At 46.9% G+C, this 15,222-nt stretch overlaps 1 protein-coding gene across 2 annotated transcripts in view; it reads left to right on the top strand.

The window, feature by feature from the left end:
- Positions 1 to 15,222, top strand: part of Sorl1 (sortilin related receptor 1) — a 159,629-nt gene that overhangs the window by 12,942 nt on the left and 131,465 nt on the right. For both annotated transcript variants that reach the window (XM_047516319.1, XM_047516318.1), the window contains exons 2-3: positions 3,725 to 3,841; positions 11,206 to 11,331. In XM_047516319.1, coding sequence (XP_047372275.1) covers positions 3,725 to 3,841; positions 11,206 to 11,331 — 243 coding nt within the window. The remainder of the gene's footprint in view (positions 1 to 3,724; positions 3,842 to 11,205; positions 11,332 to 15,222) is intronic.

Raw genomic sequence — 15,222 nt, forward strand, 5'->3', positions numbered from 1 at the left:
AGTTCCCTCCCTGCTGGCTTTACAGCTCCAATTAACTGTGTCTCATTTATCAGGCTCCAGCTATGCCTTGTGAGCCAGAGACGGAGAGGGAAGGTTGTTCACGCCCTGGGGTTGTCGTTATGACTGACTGCACGTCAAGGTTATGTTCCTGCAAAAGCCACACTCCCACCTCCTCCCAGGCCCGCTTCTTCTGGGTCAGTGTGTAGGACCTGAGTGGGAGAGGCTGGGTTGAATGATCTGGAAGCCTGCAGCTGCCCGCTGGGTGCTGGCGACTGGTGGGGGAATTCAGGGAGAGATCCCCGGGGAATGAAAAGCATCCAACAAACTGGGAAGCACCTCGGACCTAAAGGGCTCTTGCCATGGGGACCTGTGGTTTGTTCTTGATTGCGGGGAGCTGCCCTGGGCTGCTGGCTTCTTGGTCACATTGCGTGGACTGCAGGCAGGAGAAGCCTGCTGACTTGTGTCTGCCTTTCTCTGTGGGGGCGGGGGGTGAAGAGGAGGAAGGTGAGGCCAGAGTAGACTGTATCTTTTGACTTTAATCGTGTTTATAGCCTTCCCACCTCCCTGCTGGCTCCCCTGTCCTCTGAGTGCATCCATTCCTGCCCCTGATTTTGGTTATGTGCTTTGGGGGGACAGGCACCTGGGCTGCCTGAGGGATCAACCCTGACTCACCAGGGAGTTATTCTCATGACCAGGATGTGCCTGACATCTTGGCAAGGGAGGAGCGGAACTGTTTGTATGAGTGCCTAGTGGCCCTTGGACAAGCCATTTCTTGCCAGGGATTTGTTTTCTTTCCTTCCACTGGGCTGCCTTATACAGTCTGCTCTTATGGACAAATGATAGAAGAGGATTTTTTTTTTTTTTTTTTTTAATATGTGTCTCACCAAACTTGCTTGCTTGAGGCTTTCTTCATAAAGAAAAAGCCCTTGGATATTTTGATGCTTGTTTTTTTGTGTTCAGTCTCACCCTTCACCCCTTAGGATCAGTTGGGGGGATCTCATAAATCTCATGTCCTCTGCATAGAAAGACTTCAGCAGGTTGTTTTAGACCTCTTCCCTACTCTGATCCCTGAAAGCTTTGTAGCTTGTTCAAAGAGTTTTCTGATGGTTACCTGCCAGAGGGGGCACTTTGACCATCTTCTTTGAGGATGCCCGGGTTGAATATTGGAGGGTTTTTTCATCCCAGACCCTGGGTGAACTTGGGTGGTTCTTGTAGGTCCCTGATCCTTTATCATCTTGACATTTGCATAGTTCTCTATTCCCCTCTGGTTCCAAGGGTGAGGGTGGATATGTAGGGGAAAGGACTGTTTAGCCTGAATTCCTAAGGTGCCTGTGCTGATGGGCTTCTTATCCACAGATGCTTCCAGATTCTTCCCAGAAACCTGAGCTGGAGGTGAAGAGATGGAGAGAGAAGGTTGGAGGGGGACTTTAGTGACTTGGGGAGATTCCCTTAGCTGCTTTTGCCTGTAGCATCCTGGGTTAAATAATTTATTTCTGTTTTTTATTTGCACTCTTCTGCTGATGCTTGCCTGGACTTATCTATAGGGAATGGGAAGTGACAGTTTGGACTAACATATTTTCCTAAAAAAATAGCAAGAGTCTTTTTCTTTAAAGAGGTCTCATTTCAAATGTTTTTCAAAAGAATTTGGATCCTAGATCAAATTAAATGCAGGTGCTTAAAACCCAAAGCAGAGTCATTAAGGATTAGCTCCTTGGTTAATCTGGCTTCCAAGTTTGTGGCCCAGGTGTTTCTCTTTCCCTGGTGAAGTCTGAGAGCACCCCAAGGAGTAGGTGTGGCAAGTTAAGGTGTGGTAGGGGTGGAGGGGAAGGAAGGAGAAAGGAGCTGAGGGGAAGGGAGGGTTTGCTGCTGCAAAGCCCTGATAAAGTGGCTTTAAGAGCAGGTTGAACCAGACTGGAACTTTCATTAGTCCATGTGCCGCCCAGGCTAGACCCAGCAAGGCACCACGGAGTCCCTGAAGCAGTCAGGGTGGTTGATGGAACAGGTTATCTCAGACGTTGCTCAGCAAGAGAGACTCACATGCTCCTGATTTGGAGGGCCTTGTCCTGCTTCTGGTTATTGCACGAGCTGCCAGAAGTTCTGTTTGTGTCTTCATCAATTTGCTGTCCACACAGTTTGTGTGAAACGTTTAGCTCGGTGCTCAGAAATGCTAGCGCTTGAATTGGTGTCCATCAGTGAGCAGTGACCCAGGGGTACGGTCTCCGGGTGGTGAAATAAGGGAAAGGAAAGTTATTGTTCCATAAAGTAAAGAGAACTGGCCTTATTTCTGAGACTGTCTTTTCTCAGTTTTAACAGACAAGTCCCCAAAGCCCTGTGGTGTAATTACATCTTCCAGTTATGAGAAGTTCAAGGTGAGTGTCACTCACCCGTGGAGGGTCTTCTCCTGAGAGACCCAGGTTCCTCTGTCCTGTGGCTCTGCTCTCCTCCAGGACTCTGGTCCTCTAAATGCGGCCTGCAGATGGGGAAAAGAAACAGGACTGTGTGTGCGCCACGCCTGTCGTGGCCCTGAGGACCCCCTCTCACAGACCATTGCCTGGAACGAGGTCCTAGGGCCACACTTGCTGCCTGGGTAAGGGTCTGCAGTGTCCTAGGGAAACAGAGGAAGCAGATTGAGAGAGGAGCTAAACTCTGACACTATGGCTGTTTTTGTCATTGTCCTTACCTGGCAAAATAGAAGGTGCCACCCAGTCATGTGTTGACCTTTCTAATCTATTTTTATTTTATTGGTTTACAGAATCAAAAGCCTGGGAACTTCTGTTAGCAATAATCCAAAGGTCGTTTCTGTTGACTTCTGGTAAACATTTCCTTACTTGCAACACTTTAAAAATAAATTTAAAGATACCTCACAATGATGACTTCCTCTTGTTTGTCATCATGAATCGAAAGTGAATAATGGTGACTGTAAGGCCACAAGAAACACTGGTTTTGACCAAAGTTGGAAAAGCATGTGGTCTTTCTGGCCTGTGGATTTTTAAAATGTGTATTTTTATTTTTATTGACACATGATGACATATTTATTAGGTACACTGTGATATTTCAATACACATATACAATGCAGCGATCAGGTAATCTGCATATCCAGGTAACCGTTCTGATCACTGGTGGATCCATTACCTCAAACATTAATAATTTCTGGGTGTTGGGAACATTCAAAGTCTTCTCTGAGAGCTGTTTTGAAATATAGAATTAATTGTGGTTAGCCCTGGTTATCTCACGATGCTATAGAACGTTGGAAGTTATTCCTTCTATTCAGCTGCTCCCCTGTACCCGTTAGCTATCCTTTCTCAGTCTCTGGTGCAATTTTTTTTTTTTTTTTTTTGAATGGGAGAGATATTTCAGTATTTTGGTTTATAGTCTTCCAAGTACATGTCATCCATATGGAATAAGGATCAGAGTAACGGGATTGATGTGACAAAGGACAAAAATAAAGCAAAAGAATTGCTTAGGCCAATGAGATCCTGAGAAGATTTCTGCAATCCAATGATGCTCACAATTTCATTGAATGTATCCAGGGCATGAGTGTTTCTTCTCAGGGAAGCTAAGTCTGGAAGAGCATGCACAGCGGGGAGAATGGACCATGCTGGGCCAGTGACTCACATCTCAGAATTTTGTCATTTCTGAGTGACCTAGGAGGAGAGCGTCTAGGTTTCCATGGGTGTGACCATTTCTTACTGGGGGTCCTGATGCCTGTGTTCATCTCTTTCAGGTCAGTCTGAACGACTCCCACAATCAGATGGTGGTGCACTGGGCTGGAGAGAAAAGCAACGTGATTGTGGCCTTAGCCCGGGACAGCCTGGCCTTGGCGAGACCCAAGAGCAGTGACGTGAGTATTTGTGTTGCTCTGGGCACTCGTTGGTGCCCTCTCTGATCCCCTGGGATTAGCATGCCAGAAAACATAGTGGGTAATTAGAGGATGGACTTATACCAGAGGGAGGAGAATCTGGGAGTTAATACACGTGTTCCTTGTTTACTGAACATGGACAGGTGTGGTCAGTGTCACAGGCAGATGAGAGAGGTGTGATTACCTTCGGAAAGTGATGGGTGGTCTGAATCATTCCATCTGCTTAACAAAGTGCTGGGGAAGTGTTCCTGAGCAGAGCGGTGTCAGATGGAATTGAATTGGTCTTTTCCATGTGCTGATGTCTTCTAACCCATCACTGATGGGAGAGTTGTTGAAAATGGATTTTCTCATATTCTTAAGGGCGTTTAATAGATTGGGTGCTTTGAAGATGGGAGACTAAACTCAAAGGCCAGGCAGATAAAGGACGGGAGGGAAACCACTTGTACTTGTCCAATACTCTTTTATATTACTAAAGGAAAAAAAGTCTCTCCCATTATTGTTATTATTTTTTTAAAGTCTGTGGCCCACTTGGCCAATAGGCCATTTCTCCACTTTTGAGAGAGATACAGGTCCAAGAAACATACATCTGTACCTCATTCAAATGTGGCGACTGGTTCTTGGTCTCTGTTGGAGAGGTGCTAGGAAGGAGAGAAGTACTTCCAAGGGGCATTGCTGATTGGCTCTAGGCTCTGGGTGCCACGCAGGAGGCAGAGTCCAAAATTGCCAGAACTGCTCTGATTTTTCAAGAGAGGCCCAGAGGTCTGAATTTTTATGTGAAACTGCTGAGTCTTACCAGTTGGCAGCTGATGTATAGTTTTACAAACACCATGTGGGCCAAGTAAAATATATGAGAGGGTCAGGACTGGCCCCTGCATCCCCAGTCTGTAGCCTGTATTCCAGACGTCTTGTGGGCAGGAGAAACAATCCTGACCCAGATCAGGGTCTACCGTGGTAAAGAAGTGTGAGTCTGTGGACAGATCAACACACCATAGAGCTTCAGTCCCCCAGTGTCCTGATCAGAGGAAACCTGATGAATTTACTGGCACTCATACCAGGCTTTAGGGTGTTCTTGTAATTTTTGAGTGTAGATTTGGTCTCTGTGAGGTTCCTTCCTGAATATCCATTGTCTGGGTTGGATGTATTCAGAGGGAGGTGACTGGAGGGAGCCCCAGGAGTTATTTGCTAGTGAACTGAACTAGGGCAGCCACAGGCAGGGAGGGCCAAAGAAGGACTGGCTATCATGATGCATAATTCTGCATTCAGAACCATGGTGTGTGGGAAAACACTGGGTATAGTGCTCTGGAGCAGGGCTAGCCTTGTTTGGGGTAATGACTCTGACCTATTTATAAATGGGGTCAAAATTTGTGAGTCGCAGCTCTGGCCACAGATGGCCATGTATGACTGCCTGCTGGCTCCATGATACTCTGTAGATACCTGTGTGTGTGTGTCAGCTCCATCTGTACTCCCAGGTATCCCTTTTGGGCACAGGAACCAACTCTGGACTCTTATTATGTTGAAAAATCTATCTTCCTTAGGATTTTTATGCATTTAATTTTTTTTTTCCAGAAAATATTTTTTGCAATGTAGGGAAAAGAACAACCATTGTTTTATAGTTTTCCTGCACAGATGGGAGCTTAGAGGCACAAAGGGATTTGCATGAGGTCACTCAGCATATCAGTGGGGGACTTTGGGGCTAATGAGAATTAAACCCAATTGTGCATGCCATGTGTGAGGCTGTGGTTTCACTACAGTGACCAACCTGGCTGGGCCTCAGCACTGACAGCTACACATCCCAGGACTCCCCTCAATCCCCGGTTGAACCAGGAGGGTTGGTCTCCCTCAGCATTGCCAGTCTATCCAGCCGGGCTCTTACTCTGTGTAAATATTTAGGTGTGTCTCACTAAGAGCTCATTGAACATTTGAAGTGATTAACTATTCTAGAATGAAATATGAGATAAGATTAAATGGAAAGGAGACTTAATGCCCAGAGTTAATAAACAGGGATGACAGAAATTTCCTCCATCATATACAAACTACATTAAAGAATTGGCAGATGAAACTGAGATGTTCTGATGTGAAAAGTTAATGCAAAAATAAACTATGACTCAGAGACAGAGTTGTTGTTGGTGGAGTGGTAGCGATCCAAATTATCTTTAAAGACGTCTGAGAGCATGGTTCATAAGACCGGGTCAGAAGGCTGAAGGAAAGGAACTCACACAGGTAAGGGCCTGCGTGAGTGGTGGGACATGGCCAAGGTCATGCCCATTCAGTATGTAAAGAGGGGTGGATCTAGATACAGCAATCCCGAATGGTTTGCTCTTAAACAGGAGAAGAAAAGTCCTCACCTGCTGAACTTGTAGCCTGGGTGATTCTGTGAAGAACAATGCCTGCAGGACTAATTTTTTTTTTTTTTTTTTCCTGTGATAAGGTGATGAAATGAAACATATGTGACTTATCTTGACCCTTCCTTACTCTTTATTTCTTCTTTCTCATGATACATGTTACAAAGTATTCAGGTGTGACATAATTGGCCAAGAGCATCCTGAAATAGTGTCTACCAGCAGATCAAAATCAACCAGGAAAGATGCCATGAATGATTGGTTTCACTGCTCTTGTTAACAGCACAGACTCTGTAGCCTGTGGGAGGCTGGTGTCTGGCTTAGCAGACTCTGAAATCAGAACATCTGGGTTGGAATCCTGGCTCTGCCATTCATTAGCAGTCTGACCTTAGGCCAGGTTGTTTACCTTCTCTTGGTTTTTGAGCTAGTAAACTTTCTGTTACTATAATAAAATACCCGAACTTATCGACTTATAAAGAGAAGAGGTTTATTTTGGCTCAGCTTTGGAAGTTCCAGTCTATAATTGTTGGACCCATTGTTTTTAGACCTCTGGTGGGAGTCCTGGATGGCAATACTGGGGAGCATGTGGCAGAACCAAACCACTTACATCATGTGCCAGGTGACAAGGGGGATCAAGGAGGGCACCAGGACCCCACGGTTCCTTTCAAGGCCACATTCCCAGGAATCTAAGACATCCCACTAGGCTCCGCCTCTTAAAGGTTCTACCGCCTTCCAGTAATACCAAACCTTTCACATGTGGGCCTTTGAGGGAGGTTTAAGATCTGAACCATAGCAGTGTTCTCATGTATCACTGAGATAGTGCTGGTACAAAGTTGCCACTCAAAATGCAGTATGTGGGTCAGTCCCATGGGTGTTTTATGGGAGCTGGTTAGAAATGCAGAATTTTGAGGCTGGGGATGTAGCTTCATGGCAGACTAGCATGCACAGGGTCTTGGGTTTGATCCCCAGTACCACACACACACACAAAAGTGCAGAGTTAAATGTAGAATTTCAGGTCCCACCCCAGACTTGAATGAGGACCTACTGAATTAGCGTCCTGCTGGGTGATTTGTAAGCATATTAAAATTTGAGAAGCAGTGTTATAAAGGACTTGAGCAAACTGTTCACTTTGAAAGACCCTCTTTAGAGGAAAGAAAGGAGTCTAAGTGGCATCTTGGGGTAGTTCAGTAACTTCTCCCGAGCTGAATTTTGTTCTGAGGGAATAGCGTGGTGTTGAGGTCAGAGAGGACTAATTAGTGCAGAAACGTGTCTGGATGACAACTGTCGCAGCACTAGACGAGGGAGAGCAGTCTGTCTGCCCTAGTTTGCTTGGAGGTCGCAGTGGACAGTGCGTCAGCAGCAGCATATTGCCGGGAACAGGAAGCAACCTGACTGGGAATTTGCACTTGGGGGTGCAGTCTGAGGACCAGGAAGCCACCAGCCTGCGTGAGGTTCATCAGCACTTTCCAGAGGATTTTCATATTTTGTTCAGTGTGTACAAGGGGTTACTTGCCTGTAGAACTTATGATCTTTTGTCAGTTAAACCCAGATAAGAATTATGAGAAAGAATGTCGTGGCTTGTGCCTGGACTGTCCCCCAGAAGCCCATGTGTTGAATGCTTGGTCCCCAGTGCAGCAATGTCCAGAGGTCAGAAGTGATTGGATCGCAAGGGCTCCGACCTTCTCAGTGGATTGATCACTGAGAGGACTCGGGAGGAGGTGGAACTGTAGGCAGGTGGCGTGTGCTGGGAGGAAGGAGGTCACTGGGAGTGTACCCTCGGGGTCTTTGTCTTGTTCCTGGACCCTTCTTCACTCTCAGATTCCTGGCTGCTGGGAGCTGACCATCTTCCTCCCACCACACCCTTCCACCATGACTTCTGTCTCACCTAGGTCCCAAGGCCAGGGAGCCAGCTGACTGTGGTCTGCAACCTCTGTATCTGTCAGCCAAAATAAACTTCTCCTTTAAATTGTTTTTTTGTCAGGGTTTTGGTCACAGTAACGAAAAACTGACTAATACAATAGGATAAAAATATTAGTTGGAATTGTTCAACCTGTAGAGATCAAGGAAGATCAGTGAGCTGTCTTTGATATGTTCAGGCATAGGATGAACACCTACATACTTACTCTTCAGTTAAGTATAAGACCCAAGAGGTTATTTTTTTATTTTCTTGTGGTGCTGGGGTTTGAACCCAGGGCTTAATGCATGCTAAGCAAGTGCTCCGTGCTGAGTGGTGCTCCTAGCCCTAGAGAGGGATTTTGTTTGCAGGTGGGAAGTAAGGAAGGAATTTTTGGTAGCGAGGATGCTTTTACCTGGAAGTGTGCAGTGGCTTGGCTGAGAATCTCAGAAAGGTTCTTCTGCTAGCCAGCACACCTTCTGGTGCTTGGCCTATGGATTTGGTGTGTGGCTTTTGTTTTTAACAGAGAAGCATTAAGTATGGAGAAGAGAACATTCTCCAAGATGGTAACTTGTGGAATGGAAAGACAACTGGATTTGGAAGAAATCGACCTAGCCATAGTCTTCACTTCTATGAGTCTTATTTTTTGTTGTCTCTTAATGGAAATAATTACAGTCCGCCCTCCTTCCTTATCCATGGGTTCTGCATCCATGATTCAACCGGCTGCAAATTGGAAATGTTGGGAGAAACAATTGCATCTGTACCAAACATGTACAGACTTTTTTTCCCCTTGTCTTGTTTCTTAAAACAATGCAGTATAACAACTGTTTACAGAGCTCTTAAGTTGTCTTAGGTATTGCAGGTGATCTGGAGATGATTTAAAGTAAAGGAGGATGTGATTAGGTTATATGGGAATACTGTGCTATGCTAGGAACTTGAGCACCCACAGATTTTTGGTATCTCTGGGGGTCGGTCCTGGAACCACTACCCCTCAGATATTGAGGGAGGGTGGTGTTCTCTCAGTCACTCACTAATTCATTCAGTTCACTTTCTTTTGTTCATTTTTTCAGCATATCAGTTAATCTTTGGTTTATAATCTTATTTATTCATTATAGAAGTCTTTGTTGACTACCTACTCTGTCCTTAGTACTCTGAAGGGGAGACGAATTTGTGGGATTTTTAAAGAGGAAGAGAGATAATAGGTACAAAGGAGTATTGTGTCCTGAAAAATGCTCCCCCAATATAAACACTCTCACATTGGTACATCTCAAGAAATAAATCATAGTGGAACATCAAGTTATGGGATATTGGAGCTGAAGATGGCCGTGGTTCCCTGTTTGCAAGGCCATGAGTTTGCTCTGTGTAGCTTAGGAACCTACCTGGACTCCAGTGTCCATTCTTGGCCAGTAGAATGGAAGTGAGAAAGTTCCGCTTTGTCCTTTTCCCCACTCAGATTATCTGCGAGCTCTCCAGCTGCTGGATTTCTGGAGCTGCTTTTGTGACAGCACCTCATTGTGCGCTTGATAGTCGGGAACACATGTTGTATGTTTCTGCTAGTTCCTTTCATGGTGACCCAGATAAAGGCAGAGGCTCTGTCTTTGCATCTTCTAACCTTGACATCTACGAAATGTTAACGGCCCACCCGTGTGTTCAGTCCCTGATGTATAGCCCTCCTGTCCTCATTGTGTACACAGCGCATTGTTAGCAAACATTTCCGTGTTTACACGCCCATCCTCTCTAATGGCCGTGTCTGATTCCTCTTTGTATGTCTGTTGCCTGGCATAATACTTGGCTTTGGTGAAACCCTCCAGACATGTTGCTCTTGAATTAAATGGGCAGGTATGGCAATGGACTTGCTGGGATTAGTCCAGTAGTTCCCATTTTTCTTGGGATTTACCTTCCTTTTTTTTTTTTTTTTGATGCTTCCCTTGATTCTCTTTCTCCTAAATCATTTGAAAAATATTTAACTTATTATTATCATTGTTATAGTCATCTATCAGATTCATGTTTACCCCTATAATTATATCTCTTGATTTTATTCCCTGACAATTTCCATTCCACCCTCCATGGCCTCAGTTGATAATAGCTTTGAGATCGCTGACTTGGAAGGCAGGCAGCCTGGTCAGCCTTCCACTCTGCTACTTGTTTTCTGTGTTGGTACAGTGGCAAGTAACTAATCTCATAAGCCCCTGTTATCTTCTCTGTAAAACGATTTTAACAATTGTGTTTGCCTCATGGGGTTGTTGTGAGAGTTACCTGAGCTCATTCATTTGAAGAGGTTAGTACCGTCTCTGCATATAGTGAGCACTTGATGAATGACAGGCCTTACCTTTTATCACCTTGGTTACCACATCACCAGAAACCAGGAAGCAGTGGAGAAATGAATTCTGTTGGCACAGATGTGGATTCTGCTGCTGTTCTCATCTCCTGTGCACGGAATCACAAACGTAATGCGGGAGAGGGATTCTGGTCCTAATTCCTTCCTTCCTTCCTTTCTCTTTCCTTCCGTTGAATCCAGGGCCTCGTGCATACTAGGCAAGCTTTCTATCGCTGAGCTACACCTCATCCTACTGACATCTTTACCTTGTGCATATTTAATCATCTGTACTTCTTCATCCCAGGCTGTGGGGTGCAGGCCCTTGAGGGTTTTCTTTGTTTGGGTATGGAATGCTCTAAGCAGCAAACTTCTCTGAAGAGGGATGCTGGATTACCTTTTGGGGATATTTCAACAGATGGCAAAACATATTTTCAGCCCTTACCTCCTCAGACACACATATTTGCTTTGCCTCTGGATGAAATCTGTTAGACACTTAACCCATGATGAGGATGTTACCAGTATTTCTGTGTTTATCTCCTGCTGCAGGGACTTGACTACCTCAGAAAAGAGGCAACGTATTCTAAGCAGAGGTGGCTGCAGTGCTTGGTGCCAGACATAGAAGTGCCCTGCTTTCCTTTGTGGGTACCTGCTAGCATCAGTACTTCATGATGTCAGGGACCCAGTGGGAAAGATGTTCAGGGTCCAGGGCAGATGATGGAAGGTGGAGGCAGATGAGTGATCTCTGCCTAATTCCTCACTGACTCTTTTCTTCTTTCTCCCCTTCGCTGTCTTGCAGGTGTACGTGTCTTATGACTATGGAAAATCATTCAATAGGATTTCAGAGAAACTCAACTTTGGTGTGGGAAATAGCAGTGGAGCTGTGATCGCCCAGTTCTACCACAGTCCTGCAGACAACAAGCGGGTAAGGAAGCGGTCGACCCCAGGGCCCTGATTTCAGGGACTGTATTTTGGAAAGATTGCTGCTCCAAAGGGGGACGGGGCGATGGTGCTCTTTGTGATCTTTGCAGTGTGGCTTGTAGCCAGCCACTGTGTTTCTGCTAACCCAGGAGTTTGTGACAGAGTACGGTTCTCAGGTGGGTCTGTTCATAATCAGGCAGGCCAAGTACTGGTCAGGCAGGATTTCCAGACAAACAAGGGCAACTTAAACCACAGAAAATCTGCCAACCAATGAACAGCTTGATTCACGGGTGGCAAAAATGTTTCCCAGGTACACTGGGACTTTGGTTGCCGTCTACTCTGAGGCTTCTTAGAGCAGCTGCTGAACTTTTGCTTTTGTTGGCACCATCAGTATGCATGCAGCTTGCTTGCATGTGCATGGGTGCCCGTGTGTGTGTGTGTGTGTGTGTGTGTGTGTGTGTGTGTGTCTATGCGTGCGCGTGCACTTCCCCCTCCCCAGCCTATATGAATATAGAAAAGAAAAGCACTAGGCCAGCCCTCCTGTGCCCCTCCTTTGTTTTCCCAGCTGGAATGCCTGGGGCTGTGTGTCTTGGGTCAGAACCTGCAGGCAGTTGGATTTGGAGGAAGCTTGACCCCGGGCCCCAGGCAGGTGGAGGGGAAGCCATGGAGCCTGCCCGACTTTCCTGCTCAGAGAGTTGGATTTGCTTACTCTCTTTCCCACTCCCCAGACCTGGTGGCTTTTTCTAGGGAAAGACCCTTTGTAGCGAAACTCCTTAGGAGGAAAAGCTTTCTGTGGTAAGGGGAGCTGCTGTTTTCTGCTCATCCAGAAAGGACTGAGTGAGCCAGAGCTACAGGGTCCTCATTCCTGAGCCCTTGTGCCAGGTTGCCCTTGGTCTCCTAGCAGGGCTGCATTCAGAATATTTAGCAACTGGTGTGGCTGGCCCCTGACCAATCGGAACAGACCCCATCTGGAGCTGGGTCCAGGAATCACCCCCACCCCCACTGGGCATTAACCTTTTAGTTGCTGGACTCCACGGAGGTCCTGGGGCTTTAGGTACAGCCAGTTAGGGACTTCGCGGCAGTGACTGGTTTCCAGCTGGTATACAGCACTTAAAAAAAAAAATAATAATTAAAAGCTAGAATTGTCATAACTGGTATATACTGGTTAAATATCGGCCCTGCCTGATGATCTCAGAGGGAAGCTGCAGTTAGGAGCAGACTACCCGCTCTTAGCTCTTATCTTAGGGTGACAGAGCAGTTTTCCCCTGAGGTGAAAAGCGAGGACAAGGTGTTGGAGGGACCTGGCTGTGTAGAGCAGATGACTGGCCTCCTTGCACCTCCCCCGATGCCCTGCGGCCAGTGAAGCCTGGTCCTGGGGCTCCCAGAGGTGGATGCGCTGCTTCACTCTGGGCTCATGAGAGATGAGGAGCTTCATCTAGGGTCTGGTTGCTGGCTGTGCTGCTTGTCCCCTGGATGGATCTGTGTTCCCCCTGCCTCCTAAGAAGCAAAGGATGCTTGGTTTGCTCACTTTATCGGGCTTCGTTTATCTGATTATTGTTATTACCATTACTTTTCCACATCATCTCAGAGCTATGCCTGGCTGGAGTCATGGCCTTGAATTTGCCCTTCTGTCTCTCTGGACTCCCTTTTCAGCTTCACTGGTGCCCCTCCCACCTTAGGGCACAGATGTCTACAGGCAGGTCTGTCTTCCTTCCTGCCTCTTGTAGGTTGTGGTGAGCAGCTGCTAATACCACAAGTCAGAAGAGTTGGGAGACAGGAAAGTGATCTTTGGGCCTGCATGAGGAGGTTCAGTGCAGACAGAGGATCAGGGGCTTTTGGAGCCTCAGATCTGCAGAAGATGCAGAGTAGGCCCATGGAGTTGGGACAAGAGGGAAGGAGAACCTGGAGTGATAGCGATAAAAGAGGTTTAGATGGGGCATGGTGAGATGGGGTCACATGTTTGCAGTCCATCTTCCATCAGCCATGCAGGGTGAGGCATCTTGGATTTCTTCTGGGGAAGTTGGACAGGATGGGGAATCAGGAGAACAAAGAGAAGTTGCCTTCATGGGGAATTTAATGATGGTGGGACCTGAGGCCTGGAGCAGGCAGAGGAGGGAGGCAGCCTTCCCTGCAGTTTCTAATTCCCCAGAGAAGGCTGTAACCCTCCCCAGACATCTCAGGAAGGAAGTGATGACTCTTATTGTGCTGATTGCTTTTGTTACTTTTACCTTTGTCCCCTGGAAGGCAAATCACCCACCAGACCTACCATTTCCTGAGAACAATCACACGAGGCTGGGCGCCTCCCTGTCAACAGCAGGGTGGTAGGCCCAGGCAAATCACCTGTGTAAAGAGGTTCCATTCCATGGGCTGTTAGTGCTTGAAGTGAATGTCAGAAGCTGCTCTGGGAGGTTCAGATGTCAAGAGGGGGCCCCTGGAAGTCTGAGGGGGAAGTGTGCCTGTGGAGGGGTGAGGAGGGGCGAGGAGGCTGCCGGCTGTGGTCCGTGGCTCCACCTGGTGATGGAGACGGAGTAGTTGTGGGGACATACGAGTTTCGGGGTCTTTTTTTGCATTAGCCTGCAGTCCTGTTTCCCTCTTCTTGGTCCCCTGTGTGCTGTTCCCTGGACCAGTGTGCAGCTCCAGCCACCTGGTAGTTCCACCAGCCTCGTAGGCCCCACCCATCTGCCAGCCAATATCTAATTGTGCCTGGGGCCCTTTGAAGCACCACTAAAGTGCAGTAGGCTTCAGAGCCTCACTGTCCCCGGAGATGAGAAGTGATACTGCCTTTCTCCAGGCAGAGGTTGGTCCCAGCAAGACTAACCAATTCTGCTTCCCTTTTTTCCTATTTCCTTCTCTGCCCTTCCTCCGCTCATGGAACTCTTTGTTTCTTCACTCAAAACTGGAGAGAGCTGTTTGTGTTGATAACATGTAGATATAATTCGTAGCTAAATTTGTTATTTTTCCAGAAGTATTTGTATTTTCAGAGGAAATGTAGCTCCATTGTCAAAGGATGGAGCTCCTGTAGAATATTACGCAGTTGCAAATTGGTCCAGAGGAGTCAGGGTAGGAGAAGATGCTCCTGAGATTGCGTAGTTCAGGAAGCAGCTCTCAGGGCACCTTTGCGGGCAGCTCTATGGGGTTGGCCACCAGTGAGCTTGTCAGTCAGGCAGTACGGGGCTTAAGAGCAGAGTAGGGCATTTTGAGCTTTTCTAACTTGTGCATACGTGACTTGTAATTACAAGATGCACCATGTGGCTGTGATGCATGGAATCTGCTGCTGAGTAGAGCTGGGGGGGGTTAAGTGAGGTTGAGTCAGAGGAGTAAAGTCTTCATGGGGTGCTTAGGATTAGGAATGGAACTTCAAGGATAGTCACAGGACATCAAAAGGTACAACAGAGCTGGTAGGAGCCTTCAGCAGGAGGAAGGTGTGTGTAGAGGCTTCAGGGTGCCCGCGTGTGGTTTCTGAGCAGGATACTCAGGAGGTTCGCTTCGCTTCTCAGGAGTTGAGTGTTTGCATTGAACTGCTTTGTAATGTCAATCTGCCCCATCTAAAGATGGGATTTTTCTTAGCCTTGAGCCCCGTGGGGAGCCATGGAAGAGCCTGAGTAGGGGAGCAGCTGAGTAGTATCTGAGGGACATATACCTGCCAGCAGTATGCATGTAGGGTTGGAAATCAAAGTTTAAAGAGTCTGGAAAGGGAATCCTTGTGACCATGAGGTTACTTAGTCACTCAACCAAACTCATATTTGCCTCCAAGTGTTTCACACACTGGAAGTCCTGAGAGACACACGGATGCATACAACCCAGTATCTGCACCCAGTTTGCTTACAGCCTTTAATAGGACCACGGACCGTGCTAGTAGAACTGGATATAAAAAGGAAGACATGCACAAAATTTG

The sequence above is a fragment of the Sciurus carolinensis genome, chromosome 11 (genome assembly GCF_902686445.1).
Source record: "Sciurus carolinensis chromosome 11, mSciCar1.2, whole genome shotgun sequence".
In the NCBI taxonomy this organism is placed as follows: domain Eukaryota; kingdom Metazoa; phylum Chordata; class Mammalia; order Rodentia; family Sciuridae; genus Sciurus; species Sciurus carolinensis.